The sequence below is a fragment of the Procambarus clarkii genome, chromosome 17 (genome assembly GCF_040958095.1).
Source record: "Procambarus clarkii isolate CNS0578487 chromosome 17, FALCON_Pclarkii_2.0, whole genome shotgun sequence".
Lineage (NCBI taxonomy): Eukaryota > Metazoa > Arthropoda > Malacostraca > Decapoda > Cambaridae > Procambarus > Procambarus clarkii.
Genome location: NC_091166.1, coordinates 49,770,629 through 49,787,973, shown reverse-complemented (window position 1 = coordinate 49,787,973; position 17,345 = coordinate 49,770,629). Strand labels below are relative to the sequence as shown.

General features: G+C 35.1%; 1 protein-coding gene across 1 annotated transcript; it reads left to right on the top strand.

Annotated features, from left to right (window-relative positions):
- Window positions 1-156: 156 nt before the first annotated feature.
- Vps4 (vacuolar protein sorting 4) lies at window positions 157-17,238 on the top strand. The gene is made up of 8 exons (XM_045765598.2): window positions 157-297; window positions 1,709-1,820; window positions 3,339-3,480; window positions 5,855-6,089; window positions 6,446-6,713; window positions 7,349-7,562; window positions 9,407-9,635; window positions 12,360-17,238. The coding sequence occupies exons 1-8, from the start codon at window positions 274-276 to the stop codon at window positions 12,459-12,461; spliced, it is 1,326 nt and encodes a 441-aa protein (XP_045621554.1). The 5' UTR covers window positions 157-273; the 3' UTR covers window positions 12,462-17,238.
- Window positions 17,239-17,345: the final 107 nt, after the last annotated feature.

The following is a 17,345-nucleotide window of genomic DNA, read 5'->3' as shown; positions in this document are numbered from 1 at the left end:
ACCTTTAAACCTCCCGCCCTGCTCGTGACTGTGACGTCATCTACGTCACAGGCCCGTGTTTACCAAAAGTATAAGTAAAACAACACGTAACAATATTAGAGTTAGATACTATACTGAATCTAAATTATATCATATTTAGAGTTTATAAGAATTAATGTGATGTTTCTTTGTTGTTTTTTCACGCTTTAGAAGGGAAATACATTTTTTAGTCGTATTCTTTATTTCCAAAACGAGTGATTCAGGTTACGGCTAGACACGGCGAAGGCTATTGCAATGGCCTCTACGTCTGCACTCCAGGTAAATACTGTCATGGGGACGGACCGGTCTATCACACCAAGGTGACACCTTTTCCATCATAGGTGTACGAGGCACTGAGCTAAAAATATGACCTTCCCTTCGTCCAGGGTTCTGTTTCTCAAAGACGGAAATCACTATCTTGCTAAGAATGTTGCTTTTTCATATATGTTTTATTTTTATATTTTTATGGTTTCGTTAGAAAGTTCATAAGGCCTATAAGCAACTGGCATGTGATTTTATTTTAGTTTGATTAAATATTACCGTGGATTAAACTTTTCTTCTGAATTAGTATAATTAGGTTTCATTTCGGGGCGAGGAGAGGAAGGCTTATGTACAATATTAAGCAAAGTTATATTAATTTATGGAAACTAAAATAAATTGTTTGTGGCTGCATGCCCTACAAAGATGGCTTATAATTAACACTGAATTCTTTACATCAGTGTAAAGATTAGATGACATCCCGTCACTCCCACTAATGTTTGAAGCAAATGATGAGAAGGAACTAAAGGGCCTTGACCCATAATATGCGACATAATTGGGATAACCATTGACAAACTAAAAGATTCAAAAGCCCCAGGTATGGATGGAATTCAGTCCAAAGTCATAAAAGAACTGGTAAGTGCACTATGCCTACCACTGAAAAACCATTTAAAAAAATATCTGGACAAAGGAATAGCTTCCCCCTAGATTGGAAATGTGCAAATGTCACCCCTAACCTAATTTAAAAACTGCTATGTCACACTATATATGACATATATATACTTACTGCTGCTACTGCTATGTCACACTATATACTGTACTGTATAATACAAAAGATGGCTATTATAGGGCTATACAAATTTTACTCAAAATATCATTGTTCTATGTAAACTCTGGCAAAGATCATAGGGAATATAGTTATGGTGCTGTTCACATCTTTAGACTGCAGTTCGAGAGAAATATCAGCCTTTATCTGATGTTTCTATTTATGCACATTACAAACGCTATCCAAGTTAATCTCTCAAAAATGAATCTGATGCAGATTTACCTCGACCATCATTCAAAAATTGCATAAAATGTGTTTCTCTGGTTAACCTCTCCATACTTTGCAAAGTACTGAAGTCCAATATTTCTTACATAAACTATGAAAATACATATACTGTACTGTATATATATTTTTACAACTTGATATGGTACAGTATTTTAAAATTAAAAGTTTAGTTGAATGGAGGATAAGATGGTGGCAATGATGTGGATAAACACCAAGTTGAGAGTAAACTTTGTGTAGATACTTTCACCTGTATGAGCTTTCTCACGTTCGATGACACCCTTGCAGAGGTGGTTAGCTATACAAATGGCTGCTCTTAACCTGGTATTTCACTGCACAAATGTAATTTGGTTCAAGTTGAGGCTGTTCATTCATATGTTACAGAAAGCAATTGACTTAGTCACAAAGGCTACAGAAGAAGACAAAAGCAAGAACTATGCAGAGGCGCTACGACTATATGAATCCGCTGTTGAGTATTTCCTTCATGCTATGAAGTGTAAGTAAACAAGTTTGTTTTGTAAAATAATTATTAAAGGGTAACATAAGAATACCTGTATTGCCTTATTTAGATTTATGGTTGATCTCTGATCCCTGAACTTCTCCAGATTTGATCTGACACTTGCAATGGTCTTTTGAAAATCTTCACTTTCAATCTTCACTGTTTGTGTATTCTTTAAAATGTAACTATTTCTTTGATATCCTCTTGATTCCCCTGCTTTCCTTCTAGTCTCACAACTTCCTTTTCCAAATCTTGGCTTTTTGTCTCCAAATGTGTTGTTACCACTACATTATTCTGCTAAATCAAGTTTTCCTACTCTAGCTCAATAATAATACCCTCTTGAATTATCAAAATTTTGTTTAGTTTGGGTCTGTCTAATTACCCAAAGCTACCCAAACTTACTCAAAATTACACAAAGCTTCATAGCATTACTGTTAGATATGTAATAACAAATAAATATGATATATTTATTCATTATAATGTTGGTGCTGAATGTAAAACATGAAAAACATATTTTTAATCTGAAAATGTATCATTTTATAACGAAATTAGATTAAAATGAAAAGCTGGTGACGCCAAAGCAAATCGACGGTCCAAGCGACAATGTTTGCTGGTATACGAGCCTCCTGTACCTACCTAACCTAACCAACTTACCCAAACTTAACTTAACCTAACCTATCCAAACCTAACTTAATATAACCTCTAGGCAACAATATATCATGAATAATTTGTTCATCTTGGATAAGTCGCTCCACAACATTGTCGCTTGGATCGTCGACTTCCTATGGCCTCTCATGCCACTTAGTTTCGTCTAATTTTGTTATAAATTTATATTCAGAGTATATTATAATTATAATTTATATTATTTCAGAGTAAAAATATGTTTTTTCATGTTCTACATTCAACACAAACAATATAGTGAGTAAATATATCATACTATTTCTTAATTACTTATGTAATGCTAGGAAGCTTTGGGAAGCCTTGAGTAAATTTGGGTAGCTTTGGGTAATTAGATGGACCGTTTAGTTTTCTTAACTTAGCAAACAACACTCCTGTACTCACTTCTTCCGGGAGAATCCAGTGTTGTTTGATTCATAATAATCAGCATATTCTGACCAAGCATTGGCCATTTTCAAAAGTCAATCAACAATCAACTGATTTGTTTATGTAGTTAACTGTTATATTTTTCCTCTTAAGGATTTCCTGTTAATGAAGGAATTTTGTTCTTGTATTTATAAACATCTTTATAATATAGTACTCTCTAAACATAGGCCACTCTTTTTCATCATTATTCTAGTCCCAATTACAGAAGTCAGTTGAATAGAGATTTAACTGTACTGTCCAATATTTATTATAACATTTTAACCTGTGTGTGTGGTCAACTAACAATATTACAGACTTTTATTGTGGTGCTCTGATGGACATATAGGAAAGTCTCATTAAACTGTTTCCATTTTATGTAATTAACATCTTAATTATATATTTGATGTAATCTATTGATGTTTTAATTACCAGATGAAGTTCCTAATGAGCGAGCAAGAGACAGCATTCGAGGCAAGTGTAAACAGTATCTGGACCGAGCAGAGAAACTCAAAGATTATATTGGCAAAAATAAGGATAAAAAAAAACCTGTGAAGACTGGAGAAGGAAATTCAGGGTGAGTTACAGTACCACACATTACATTGTTGTAAAACATTGGATACACTTTGTATGAATTAAAAAAGACTTATGGCATGTTTCTAGTGTCACTGCTTGGGTAGGTCTCATTATTCACCCTCTCATTTTCCTGCCCTCATTTGCTTTACTGTGCTCTCTAAATATGAGGTTGTCTAACACTATTATTCCTTGGCCTCGACCTGATCCAATACAGTATGAATGAGTTATTTCCTAACAGTGTTTCTAGTTTATTACTGTATTATGTCAACTTCCACTTTAAATTTGTGAGTTTGAAGTTAACTAGAAAGGCAATATTTGATAATATCTACTGGGTTTTTATGGCAGTTCTCGATATTCCTTGCCTACCTGGCTAGATTTTTTGTTGTTGCATCTGTGGGCTTGTATATTAGGATAATTATTAGGAGTGTTGTTTTCTATTTCCATTCCTAAGGCCTCAATCACATCATTTGATGATCTTAACAATTATGTTGTAGTGAGTCTTTTATTATACAGACATGCTTTGCCATGCATGCTGTTTACTCTCTTATCACAACTGTAGATATAATTTGGAATCCAAATTTCACCATCCATGCACTCACTAATATGGATTTCTGTGTAAGCTCCTATCACTATATATGTGAGGAGGCCATTTTGTCTTTATGCCAGCAACAATAAATAGTTTCTCTTTGGTTTATTCTGAATAGAACGTTTTCTTCATAGATCTGTTGCTGTGCCATCTTGTTTCAAGGTGCAACTTTTTGATGTTTTTTTGGTCAAATATTGGTAGTTGCCATGGTCTTAAATATTGTGTGTTATTGCAGCAGTGTTGTATAGTAGTAGTAGTAGTAGTAGTAGTAAGGCTCTGGCATGTGTAAGACCTGTTTAAAGCTTTGTACCTCAGAGCACATTCCTTGCAGCACTGCTTTTCCTTATTCTTATATGAGATATAGACAAAAATATGTCACAGCTTTGTGTCATGTTTTGCAGATGACACAGAAATCAGCATGAAAATTACCTCTGTAGAAGACATTGAAAACTAAAAGCCAATTCACTATTAATAAAGTTTTCAATTGAGCAGCAGAAAATAACATGTTTTACAGTGATAATTTCCATTTACTAGGTATAGTAAACATGAAGATGTTAAACAAAATACAGGGTACAGAACACAATAAAATCTACCAATAGTAGGAAAGAAACATGTCTGGATCTGGATTTAGCAACAAGGATCTTGAAATAATGATGTCTGACAACTTAAGATTTAGGGAGCAAATATAGCATTAGCCTGATAAATGATAGGATGCATTATGAGAATCTTCAAATCCAGGGATCCTATCACAATACTGTACTCATATACATAATTCAAATGCTGGTGCTGTTCTGAATTGAGTACTGTTCGATACTCACTTTTCCCTTCCAAGCATGCATGCATGTCCTTCTTGAATGTCCTGACTTCCAGGACGAGCGTATGTTTTGCTTTCCGACCGCCCCTCGCGGTCACCTGTCCCTCGATAGAATTCTTGGTGACTCGGATACTTTTGATATCGTTCGCCTTATGCGTTTTTGTTCTCGTATTGGCATCCTTGGTGATATTTAGCGCCCTCTGATTATTTTGCGTATTTGATGGTGCTACATAGCCTTCCCGGTTTGGTGCCTTCTTTTGATAATTACTTACTTACTTCCCTTCCAAGCAGGAAAGACTGCTGAAAGATAGGGAATTCAGAGAACATATGCGGCACGTGTAGACATGATAAAGCACCAAAATTTTTGGGATCATCTCAAAGCTCTCTAGAAAGGAGATAAAATACTGGAGGATCAGGTCCCAAATTTACACAGTAAAATATCAACATACTGGAATGAATGATAAGGAAGGAAATGCAGAATAGTAGAGTAGAGAGTAGTAAAGAGTAGAGGTGCGAAAGGCACAATCAGTGAACACTGTATGAACATCAGAGGTCCATGGTTATTCAGTGTCCTTCCAGCAAGTATAAGAAAAACTGTATTACCAGAACAAAATTGGAAGTCTTCAAGAAAAAGTGAACACTTCTGCAAGGAATGCTAGACCAACTGGGCTGTAGTGGATATGTGTGGCCTGGTCCAACAGCCAAGCTCTCACAAGTCAAGCCTGGCCCCGGGGTGGGCTTAGGGTGTAGAAGAACTCCCAGAACAATATCCAGGTACAATCCATGCTATATTTCTCTTGTTTGTCATGCTGTATTGGCTTTCCATGTGAGTATGAGTGAACAAGCATGAGAGTTAGTAGACGTGTGAAATCCAAAAGTGGTAAATGTGATATCTTGGAAAGGAATACAGGTACAAGTTTTTATTTCAGTTGTGTATAAATTTCTATATCTTATTCTTAATATTGATTTGTACAGGAAAAGGAGCAGCAAAGATTCAGACTCGGATGAAGATTCAGACCCAGCAAGAAAAAAAATGGAGACCAAGCTGGAAGGGGCAATTGTGGCCGAGAAACCCAATGTCAGCTGGAATGATGTGGCTGGGCTTGAGGGAGCCAAGGCAGCCCTCAAAGAAGCTGTCATTCTACCCATCAAATTTCCCCAAATGTTCACTGGCAAAAGAACTGCATGGAGGGGAATTTTGCTCTTTGGGGTAAGGTGTTTCTCATCATTATTCTCTTGACAATTTCATCAATATTTTACATATTTCATTTATTTATTGATGTGTTTCACACTATTACAAACAGTCTAGCTTACTGAGTTTGCCATTTCCAGGCACGTGTGGTTTAAGTATTATTACTGTACTTTATATTTTGGAAGGCCACGGAAAGAATTTAATTTTCATATTTTCTTTACTTTTTCCTAACTAGCAGGACCATTAAATTGTAATGAGGATTGCACATATAATTACCTTGCACAAATACTGTACCATGATAAGATTAGGTATGAGTAATTACAAAATTTTGATATCATTAGGGAATTCAGTCTTGTAACAAACATTCTGTACAGCCCCCAGGAACTGGTAAAACTTACTTAGCAAAAGCTGTTGCCACTGAAGCAAACAATTCCACATTCTTCAGCGTATCATCTGCAGATCTGGTGTCAAAATGGCTTGGTGAATCAGAACAGCATGTCAAAACATTATTTGAGATGGCTCGGGAACACAGGCCTTCAATTATCTTCATTGATGAGGTTGATTCACTTTGTGCTTCAAGATCAGAACAGGAATCAGAGTCAGCCCGGAGAATTAAGACAGAATTTCTCGTTCAAATGCAAGGTAATTGATGTACAGTATTGTCCTCAGTAGTTATGCCCAATGGCTTTATCTTTGTTGCTTCTCTATATGGTGCTACACAGTCTCCTCGGCTAGGTGTCCTCTTTTGATAATTACTTAGTATCTGTTCAGTAGGCATGTAATTTTAAAAGTAATTACCGTGTGTTTCATTACTGGATGAACTCGAGTACTTTAAACCTTTTGCTCCCTCTGCTGCAGCTAAAAATTTGTCATTAATGCATTCTTTAAATTTATTCCTATTTTATACGTACTATGTACGTATAAAAATGTACTTTAAATGTAAAGTGCTCATACTCTATTTCCCTCAGCACCTCTCTGAAGTGGCCATGTTCTGGCTCTTTGTTCCTGGTAGGCAACAAGAACTTTGCGACTGATGACCCAAACTATTAGAGTACTATATCAGTATGGATAGCTTCAGGGAGCCTCTGGGGCTCACCCAGAAACTGGCATTTCATTACATTCAATGCTATTTTTTTTTTTTTTTTTTTTTTTTTGTCAGTTATGTATTGTATGTCTACTGGTCTATGTTTTTCCTTTGATTATTGCATGTGTGGCCATTAATAATAAAGAAAGCTTCTCTGGTTAGCTTTGATAAAAAAGAATGTCTTACTTTGCAGGTGTGGGCAACCAAAATGATGGTGTATTAGTTCTGGGGGCCACAAACATCCCATGGGTCTTAGATTCAGCTATCAGGAGAAGGTTTGAAAAGAGAATTTACATTCCACTACCAGAAGAAAATGCTCGCACCAGCATGTTTAAGCTGAATTTAGGTGACACACCACACGATCTAACGGAAAGTGATTTCCGTGTGCTTGGGTCTAAAACTGAAGGGTGAGTCACAAATGGAGGCAGTTTATCTAGTATATAATAAGCAATGCAGTGCAACCCTCATTATCTAAAATCTCGTTCCAGAAACCATAGCTAAAGGATTTTACTCGTGGATTGGTATAAATCCAAAAGAGGATCCCAATTCTTGAACACAATCAAAGTTTTACTATTCTTGTGCATCTAGTAGTAACTATTCTAAAAACAGATATTTTGTTGGAAATGCTATAGAGTAAATATAACTAAGAATGCATTTTTTGTTTTATAAATTTCTTAATGCAACATAGTGCTGAAGAGCTTTGGTCTTTCTGCGGTGTCTGTAACCTTTGTGCTCACCTAATCGAGCTTCAAGGAGTTTAGTTCAGTTCTTTGGGTTCTTCTCTCAATGTTCAGTGAATTGGTTTAAGCCTGCTGATTGCCAAGCCAATTTGTCAATGTTGTATCTACATTTGAAGCTGTGTGTGAAGTCTCTGTCTACCACTTCACACTTACTTTTTACTTGTGTCCCCTTGTTCATGTATCATCCATAATGAATAATATGTTCTTGTCCATGAGATTGTATATGGTAATCATGTCTCCCCTAATTTTTCTCGTAGTTTAATTCCTTTAATATTTCATCATAGCTATTATCTCTCGGCTCTGGGGCTAGTCTGGTAGCATTCCTCTGAGCTTTCTTCAGCTTTGTTTTATGTTTGACAAGATAAGGACTCCACATTATCACCTTGTATTCCAGAATCTGTCTGACATTCATAGAAAATAAGGTTCTTGAATGATTCCTTATTCAGATTTCCAAAGGCAGATAATATGTTGGCCAACCTGGCATTTATCTGGATGATGCGTGGATGATGCTGATATCCACGTGTTGTGGGATTCGAGAGAGAGATTTGTTATCATATGAACCCTAAGGTGTTGCTCTCTAATTCTGCAGGGGTTTCTACTCCCCTTTGGTGTCTTATATTTGGCCTGTGCTCTTCTAGTTGTGCTTTGGGTGGGTGAGCTTTGGCTCTTTGGTCCCGCCTCTCGACTGTCAATCAACTGGTGTACAGATTCCTGAGCCTACTTGGCTATATAACACAGGGTCGACTGAGCCCTATGTTTACTGTGGTCTGACCTCCCATTACTCAAATATTTTCAGATAAAAGAAAAGCTACAAAAGGCTGCTTGATAATGCTCCCTGCACAACATGAGATTAATATACTGTATTAAAATCATTGGATAGAATTATCTGTATGGCCCTGCCACAAAATACAAGATCCTTAACCCATACACTGCTCCAATCACTGTCTGTGATTACTTCCTGTGAGCAGGTCACTATATCCATTTTTTCACATTTGATTTGTTAACAAAATCTTATACTGTAATATAAACAACAGTGTAGTACTTTTAAATAAATAAACAGTAAGGGCTAATCTAGCCCATGGACCAGGTGGCAGTGGTTTGGATTACGTTTCTATGCACTTTTCTCCAAAACTCTGTCTTGTTCGAACATAGTTTCAGAATTGCTTGTGAGCATACTGAAAATAGTTTGTATCATTTCAGAGTTGCAAACAGTAACACTCTGGAAAAATTTATACTTAGGAAAATGTTGGTAAATACTGGATTGGAAACAGGATTATTGATTTAGGGAACAAAAACTACAGCAATCCAATAATAGACTTGGGATTGCTGGAGTGTTTCAAGCATAGGTTATACTGTGTATGAATGAGTTTGTGCAGATAAAAATAGGAGCTGCCTCACGAGGTCAATTTGTCTTCTGCGATTTAATTTATTCTGATGTTCTTATTTGTAAATCTCCATAAAATTTCCATTATTTAAAACTCATGTTGAGAAAAGTGTAAAATTATCCACAGGTACTCTGGGGCAGATATCAGTGTTGTGGTGCGGGATGCTCTGATGCAGCCTGTTCGAAAGGTTCAAACTGCCACGCATTTCAAGTACCAACGTGGCCGTTCACGTGACGATCCAAATGTCTTCATAGATGACTTGCTTTGTCCATGTTCTCCTGGCGAGCCAGGAGCTATTGAAATGACATGGGAGCAGGTACCTGGTGACAAGCTATTGGAACCAATTGTCTCAATGGTAAGTTGATACAATGGGGTTTAAATACATTTATAGTATTGCAGTAACTTATTGAACTATTTACCTGTTGAATCATTTGGAGATACTTGATATACTAGCATTGTGCATCAAAACATTAGTACAGCAAACTTTGACATACTGTATTAGTACTCAAATCTATTTCATTCCATGGTTTTAATCCAATTTTTTTATCGTACTGCATGTAAAACATCTCAAATGCATGTCAATAATGCCCTTTGGAGAAAAAATCTCTGCAATTTTGTATTGTGAAATTTTCACAAATTATGATAATCAATTAATTTTCTATTTTATCCTAAAGAAATGATGTATGCACTATTTTGATATTTGTTACATTACAGTATTAAAGTAATAAATTTTCATTTAAAAAGTGTCTAGGTATGAATTATATGATTCCAGAAGCACTTAAATCAGCAGATATAGTTCCTCTATATAAAGGAGGTAACAAAGTATTGGCAAAAACTATACTTCAGTTGTATTAACATCACACATCATTAAAGTTTTTGAAAGAGTGATTAGGAACCAAATCTCCAGTTTTATGGAGAACAATGAACTTCACAACCTAAGTCAACATGGATTCAGAGCAGGAAGATCCAGTCTTATGCAATTACTCGAGCACTATGACACAATCACAGAAGGCTTAGAAGAAAAACAGAATGCAGACATGGTATACATAGACTTTGCAAAGGCATTTGATAAGTGTAAAGGCATGGAATGATATAAAATGAGATCAGGAGGACTAATGGACAAGGTGGGGCATTTGATTTTAAATTTTCTGTCAAATGCTAAGAGTAACAGTCAATTAAATAAAGCCAAGTCCAAACACAGTGAAAAGTCCTGTACCTCGTGGCACAGTTTTTTGGCCTTAGGTAGAGTTTACGTCAAAATACGACGCTCTATTAGGAGGACGGGTTGCATTCCTTAACTGAGAGGATTGAGCCACGAGGATAGACTGAGGTAACGTGACCTTACAATACTGGTGATGAGAAGGAATGTCAGAGATATGGTAATGATATAAAAGATTTCATGACGAATCATCCTATGAGACCTATGAGGGGCCTGGCAGCTGAGTGGACAACGCTTCGGATTCATAATCCTGAGGTTCCAGGTTTGATCCCAGGTGGAGGCGAAAACAAATGGGCAGAGGTGAAAGAAATTCACCCTGATGCCCCTGTTCACCTAGCAGTAAATAGGTACCTTGGAGTTCAACAACTGGTACAGGCTGCTACCTGGGAGTGTGTAACAAAAAGACAGCCTGGTCGAGGACCGGGCCGTGGGGACGCTAAGCCCTGAAATCATCTTAAGATAACAGTCCTGGCACCACTGTTTTTTTTTACTCACATGTCAGATATAGACAGAAATACTAGCCACGGCTTCGTGTCATCCATTGCAGATAATGCAAAAATCTACATGAAAATTATTTCTATGGAAGACCTGTTAATACTTTTAAATCACTGGTGCTGTTCCACCTTGATTACGAGTACAGCACTTGCACTTTCAGAGCAGGAGAGATTGCTGAAATAGAGAGAGGATGTACATCACACACAAACACAATAAAGCACCTAAATTATTAAGACCATCTCAAAAAATGTACTTTCTGGAAAGGAGACGAGAGATACAGTATATCAAATACTACATACATGAAAGATATCCGAGGGCCAGGTCCCAGATTTGCACAGTAGAATAACAACATACTGGAGCAAAAGATACAGAAGGAAATACAGAATAGAACCAGTGAGGAGTAGAGATGCCATAGGCACAATCAGAGAACACTGAACATCAGAGGTCCATTGTTGTTCAGTACTCTCCTAGCAAGCATTAGAAATATTGCCCGACCAACCGGGTTGTAGTGGATATGTGGACTGCGGGCCACTCTAAGCAACAGCCTGTTGGACTAAGTTATAACAAGTCGAGCCTGACCCCAGGCTGGGCTCAGGGAGTAGAAGGACTCCTGGAACCCTCTCCAGGTCAAAGGCTTTATCATTTTTCATTATCTTTATCATCACTCACTCACTCTTGTCATATTAGGATTACTACCTGCCAAAGAACATTAATACCTGCTTGATATCGAGTTACCTATCATGCCTTCTTGTCCAAGGAAATTGTTTACTAATAATATTGAGCTTGGGAGCTCATGCACCTTAGTTGTTTATGTCTGTGATCAGCTGGTGAGATGCATTTGTTTCACCAGCAACTAAATTCAATTGATAATTTGTTAACATGGCAATATGGTTGTACAGTATTATATTCTACAGCATGTTACTATATTTTTATGTACAGTACTCTTATTTTGTGCTATTCTTTTCAGTAAACAAAGAAGTTTAGTTTTTAGCACTGTAAATAGTGTTTATTTAGCACAGTGTAAATAGTGTTTTTGATAATAGTGTTCATTGCACAGTGTAAATAGTGTTCATTGATGTTAGCCCTCATATAATATAATTCACTTTAAATACCATAAGCTTCCACATCATTTTCTTTATCATACGTTAGGAAATTTAAAAACAAAACAAGATTGTTTGCCTGTCGGATATTAAATTGATATATTTTATCTAACATAAAAATTAAAATTAGGGTGATATTAAGCGAGGATGAGGATTAAGCGAGGATATTAAGGAGGATTTAGAGAACGGTGAAAGCATAGCAGAAATATCTCTGTATTAAATGAAAGAAACTCTTTCTATTGATTTCTGTTTTTATCTTTGCCAGAGAGATATGATGCGCTCTCTGGCGGACTCAAAGCCATCAGTTAATAACGAGGACTTGGAAAAACTACGTAAATTTACCGAAGATTTTGGCCAAGAGGGGTAAAAATGTTCACTGGAAAATTTCCTTTTATCTATATTTTGCATACTGTATAAACATAGTCCATTGTTATTATGTAAAGAGAAAAGTATGTATTCAAAAAATATTCTAGCAGATTGGAAAGAGTCAGCTGTGTATTACTTCGTAAGCTGCATCATAAGTATTGTATTTATTTTAATTAGTTACATTTAATGATTTAAATATCATTAATAAAAGCATACAGTGAAAGGATCTATTGTTATTTAAGAACCAGCCATGAATAATGATACTATTTTAAAAGAGTTACTAAACCAGTGAACGTCCTATAGACTGTTAGGTGTGTTTAGTACAGGAGTGTTATGAAAGGTGGTCCTTGTTTAGAGAAAGCTGTGTTTGATGTAAGGATGTTTACTGGTTGTGTTCTTTTGTACCTTTAAATTTCTCTTAAATCGTAAAATTCAATAAAAGGATCATGTAAAAATAATTTCATTATTCTTTCTCATACTGTGTGTCTTTTAAATCAGAATTTTATTTTCTGCATTCCTTAGCAGTTCATTGGAATTTAGGTTTTGCAATAATGTTTAAATTATTCATCTTTATTGGTTGAATGCGAGTATGTACAAGCAATATCTATGTGACTAATAAATAACTTGAAGAATGTGTATAAGGCCACTGTTCATTTAGAGCACCTTCACTTTTAAAGCATTTATTATTTTCTGTGCTTATTGTGTGTTTTGTATATAATAAAAATTAGGTTTGAGCTGCAGCACACAGCAGATCTGTTATTGGCTTACCTAGCTTTAATAAAGTTTAGTGTGTTAAAATTTCTTTGTTTGCAGTGAAGATAAAACTGTATATTATTATTTACAGTGAATATATATAAATTGTGCCTCATACCATCATAGGAACTATATAGAATAATTAATTTAATTGCATGTTATGTGTGAATGGAGAGACGATGTTGACTGCTTTTGGTGTTGTGCCCAGTTTCTGCTGTTTATTGGAACCAAAAAGTGATACACTGGATACAGGTGGGTCTAAAGACACTTGCATATTTCCTTAATCTGGTTCAGTATATTGTTTTTCCAAGTACATTATGGTATATTAACTTTTTCTCCTTAACATTTAGGTTCTTGTAGTTCATACTTGACAGTCTTCAGTAGTAATATTATGTAATTCTTGCTCTTTGTTTTGTAAAGCTCTTGTCTTGTCTTCTTTTGGTGAGCAAGTAGATGTGGCTTGAGTGGTCTCTCTGTTTAGATCTAAGTGTAGTATATATAATAAATAAACATAAACATATAACCTCCATCATCTAGTGCTTCAGTCATTCCTCTTACTCGAGGTGTTTCTCACTTATCACAGGTTCTGTACTGTGTGTATATACTGCAGGCCATCTTTGACACTTCTCAGTTTAAAGATCTATTTCTCATAAAGATTGAGGGATCAAAATGTGAGTCTCCACTAGCCTAGCCCCATTTCCTCAGCTAGCATTCCAATCATTTGTTACTAAATAAGCCCAGTTTCTGTAGCTTGTATTGCAAGCAGTTGTCACTAAATAATCCATTTCCATAGCTTATATTGCAAACAATTGTCACCAGATGAGCCTCATTTCCTTAGCTTGTATTGCAAGCAACTGCCACCAGACATGCTATTTCTAAGGCTTGTATGGAGAGAAAATGACATCCTAAAAATATATGAAGCATTTTTGTTTAAACTATTTTTTCCCAAAGTAGAAGTAATTACTGTATTGTATTTCACTGTAACACTATGATGGTGTGGTTATAACATACCTTATAAGTCAAATTAATATATGGCAATAATTTAGTTAAATGTAAATATGAGGCTAAATTTTATAGCAAACTTTAAGGCATTCTGGACTGTTGTAGAGTATTTAAGAAGAAATGGGTAATAAGCAAAGTTTATCCAAAACATTGCAAAAATACTCTATCACATTATCTTTGTTTATATACACACACTTGGCTCCTTTTGATATTTGTCTCATAAATGATTTTGAAGTATAGAGTACAGTATATGAATACTGTATTGTGGTTGGTATAGGAAAGCTTGATTAGTCGACAGACACGCCTTTTTTTGTTTTGGGGGCTAATGCACCCTATCTATTAGGAACCATTAGGTTTGGCAGAGTGCAGGCAGCTGACTCCATCATTTCTTCCCATTTTTTCTTCTTTAATATTGTTTTGCTAATTTTTACAAAGTAACACTTGCAATTGATGCCCTCAGGATAGTGAATTTTCAGTAACCACCAAGTAATCAACCAATTATTATTATTTTTTTTTTTTAGTATTTTCCTGCTCTTGTAACTTGTGGCAACTACTGTATATCTAGAGAGCAGATAATAACCATTTTTTTAATTACATTTTCTTGAACTTAACCAGAGAAGTTTTTCAGTATTTATCAGTTGGTTTATTTAATTTGAGGGTCATAACTTAGCCTTTATATATAATGTTTGAATTTCTACTAATGTTCCTGATTTTCCACCACATTAAATTTCATAAGAATATGTAAAAAAAAAACTTTTATTAACAAGATAAAAGTGTAATTTTTATGATGTAGAACATCAGAGAAAGCTTTAAAGTTTTGTATATGGCTGGGCTTTTTTTTAGTATAGTTGGTATAGTATCCTCATTAAATACGTTTGAGTTGTGGGTATACTGTAGTTCAATTTAGTGGCAAAGTTACATCATTTATAGTAATTGAAAGAAAGTTTTAGCACGTAATGGTTTTTCATTGTCGAGTTTAAAATTATCTTACACTAGTTACCAATGGTGATGTGTGAGCAAGTGGTATGTGAGCTATCTCCAGCTATAGCAATGATCTACTATTATGATTAGACAGTAATGAGATTAAATACACTTTTGGTTGCCATCTTGGGAGATATCTTACCATAAAGCCACACAGCCATTCATGTTTTTTTTCACTCTGCTTTTCTATGGAATTACAAACCAATTTCTTAAAAATCTCTGATCTATATACACATACATACACTACACATGCACAGGCATACTTGGGCAAGTTTAGTACACACACACACACACATGCATAAATACATAGACATACTAGTATAAGTGAGTACACACATGCCTTGCACACACACTCGCACATATGTGGTATGAACTATTGCCAAAGGTGGTGAAACACACACTATTCACAGTTTGAAGAACAAGTAAGAGTACAGTACCAGTACTGGCACTTCACCAGATATAGGCACCAGGAAAAATAGCTATAAGGCGGGGACTTTACACCTTGTGCTTGTTCCCTTTAGATACAACTAGGTACACCATCCAAGTACAGTATGCATTTGCATATTTGTTTGTGTGTATACTTAAATGGTATACTAAGATACGTGTGTGTATGCACATGCGTACTTAACATACATTATTTAGTATTTCATACTACGATGAAATTGAGGAAATGTTAACCAAAAATTTATTGATATAATGTCTTTTTACAAAAGTAAATTACAAAAATTATTACCGTCCTCTGTGTATTGTACAAGTTCATTAGTCTGTTGATAATTGATCCCAATATTGTTAAAATACACAAATTTTTTAATTTATTATTTTTAAAGGTACAACAGAAGAAACTGGTGAACTGGTACATGTCTTTCTTACATTATTATATTGATTTTATATGTATAGGCATAGAAACTTAGAAAGCTTAATTTTATTCATATTTTGATATTAATCAAAACATGAGTTCAAAACAAAATCAAATCATGTTATTAATGCAGTATTTTCTCTGTTGTGTGGTACAGTAGTATTATACCATGCCACATGTATTTAATAGCCACATAGGTGTTGCAGTATGATCGGTTTTTGTTCATGATTGTTGAGGTTTGTGCATCGTCAAATGCAAATTAGTCGGGACTAATAGTGTGTGTGGCAGGTTGAGGTGCCAGATATGAAGCTGATTTTATGTTGCATAATCAAAGATTATACCATAATCAGATCCTTTATTTAGACATTTTTTTTTTTTTTTATTAAGGCTCCATTCTGCTGCAAATTGGCAAAGTTAACTGCAAATCTTCAAATGTTAAGGTTTAGTCATTTACAGTTGGTAAGCTTAAAATGAATGAGAATATTGGTCAGTTTTGTGCACTCAAATTTATTTCAAAAATTGACATCAAATAAGTTAATTATATAGATAAATGACATTTAGCTCTTGCATGACAGTGCTTAACCCCCGTGTGTGTGACACTTTATTAATCGCAATTCATTTTCATTTCTAATGATGTCATGGAGTGGATGTTACACACAAGTGATGATATTGCACTGCATGTTGTACCAAGGCTTTTTCATGGGTTGTGGTGATATTGTATTTTTTTTTAAATGCAAAACTAGATTAAAGAGAAAGATGTAGAGGTTGTCAGATACATGCCTGGTATTGCATATTATACAGCATCACTATATAGTTTATACAGTGAATGCTGTTTAAACTATACAGTTTATAGTGTTAAGGATTGACTCAATATTCTAAATGGATGCAGCTTCTTGGTCCAATTCACTTAAAAGATCTACTTACATATGAAGCAATTATAATAAGTATCAATATCAAGACAAAGTTTCCCATGTTGCTGTGGTCGAAAATAGTCAAAGAACAATAGTAGATTTATATGATATAAATTTGTCTGTATTCGAATGTTAACATTGTAATTTGTATGCTACCCACACACCCCAACTCTCCTAACCTTGGCCCAACTATGCTTCATGCATTTTTCATCTTCATTATCATCACTGTTCATGTTAATAATAAATGATTATGTAATAAAATATATATATCTATATTTATGTATTAAGTTCCTGCTTTGGTATTAATGTGTGGAGTATTTTCTTGAAGCATATCTCTGGGATTTTAACTTTTCTATGACCTCCAAACTATCGTATAAACGAT

Coding starts and splice junctions, on each gene's coding strand:
- Vps4 (XM_045765598.2), top strand. CDS start 274: ATGGCCTCTACGTCTGCACTCCAG. Junction 7,563..9,406: donor CTTGGGTCTAAAACTGAAGG/GTGAGTCACAAA, acceptor AATTATCCACAG/GTACTCTGGGGCAGATATCA. Junction 9,636..12,359: donor TGGAACCAATTGTCTCAATG/GTAAGTTGATAC, acceptor TATCTTTGCCAG/AGAGATATGATGCGCTCTCT.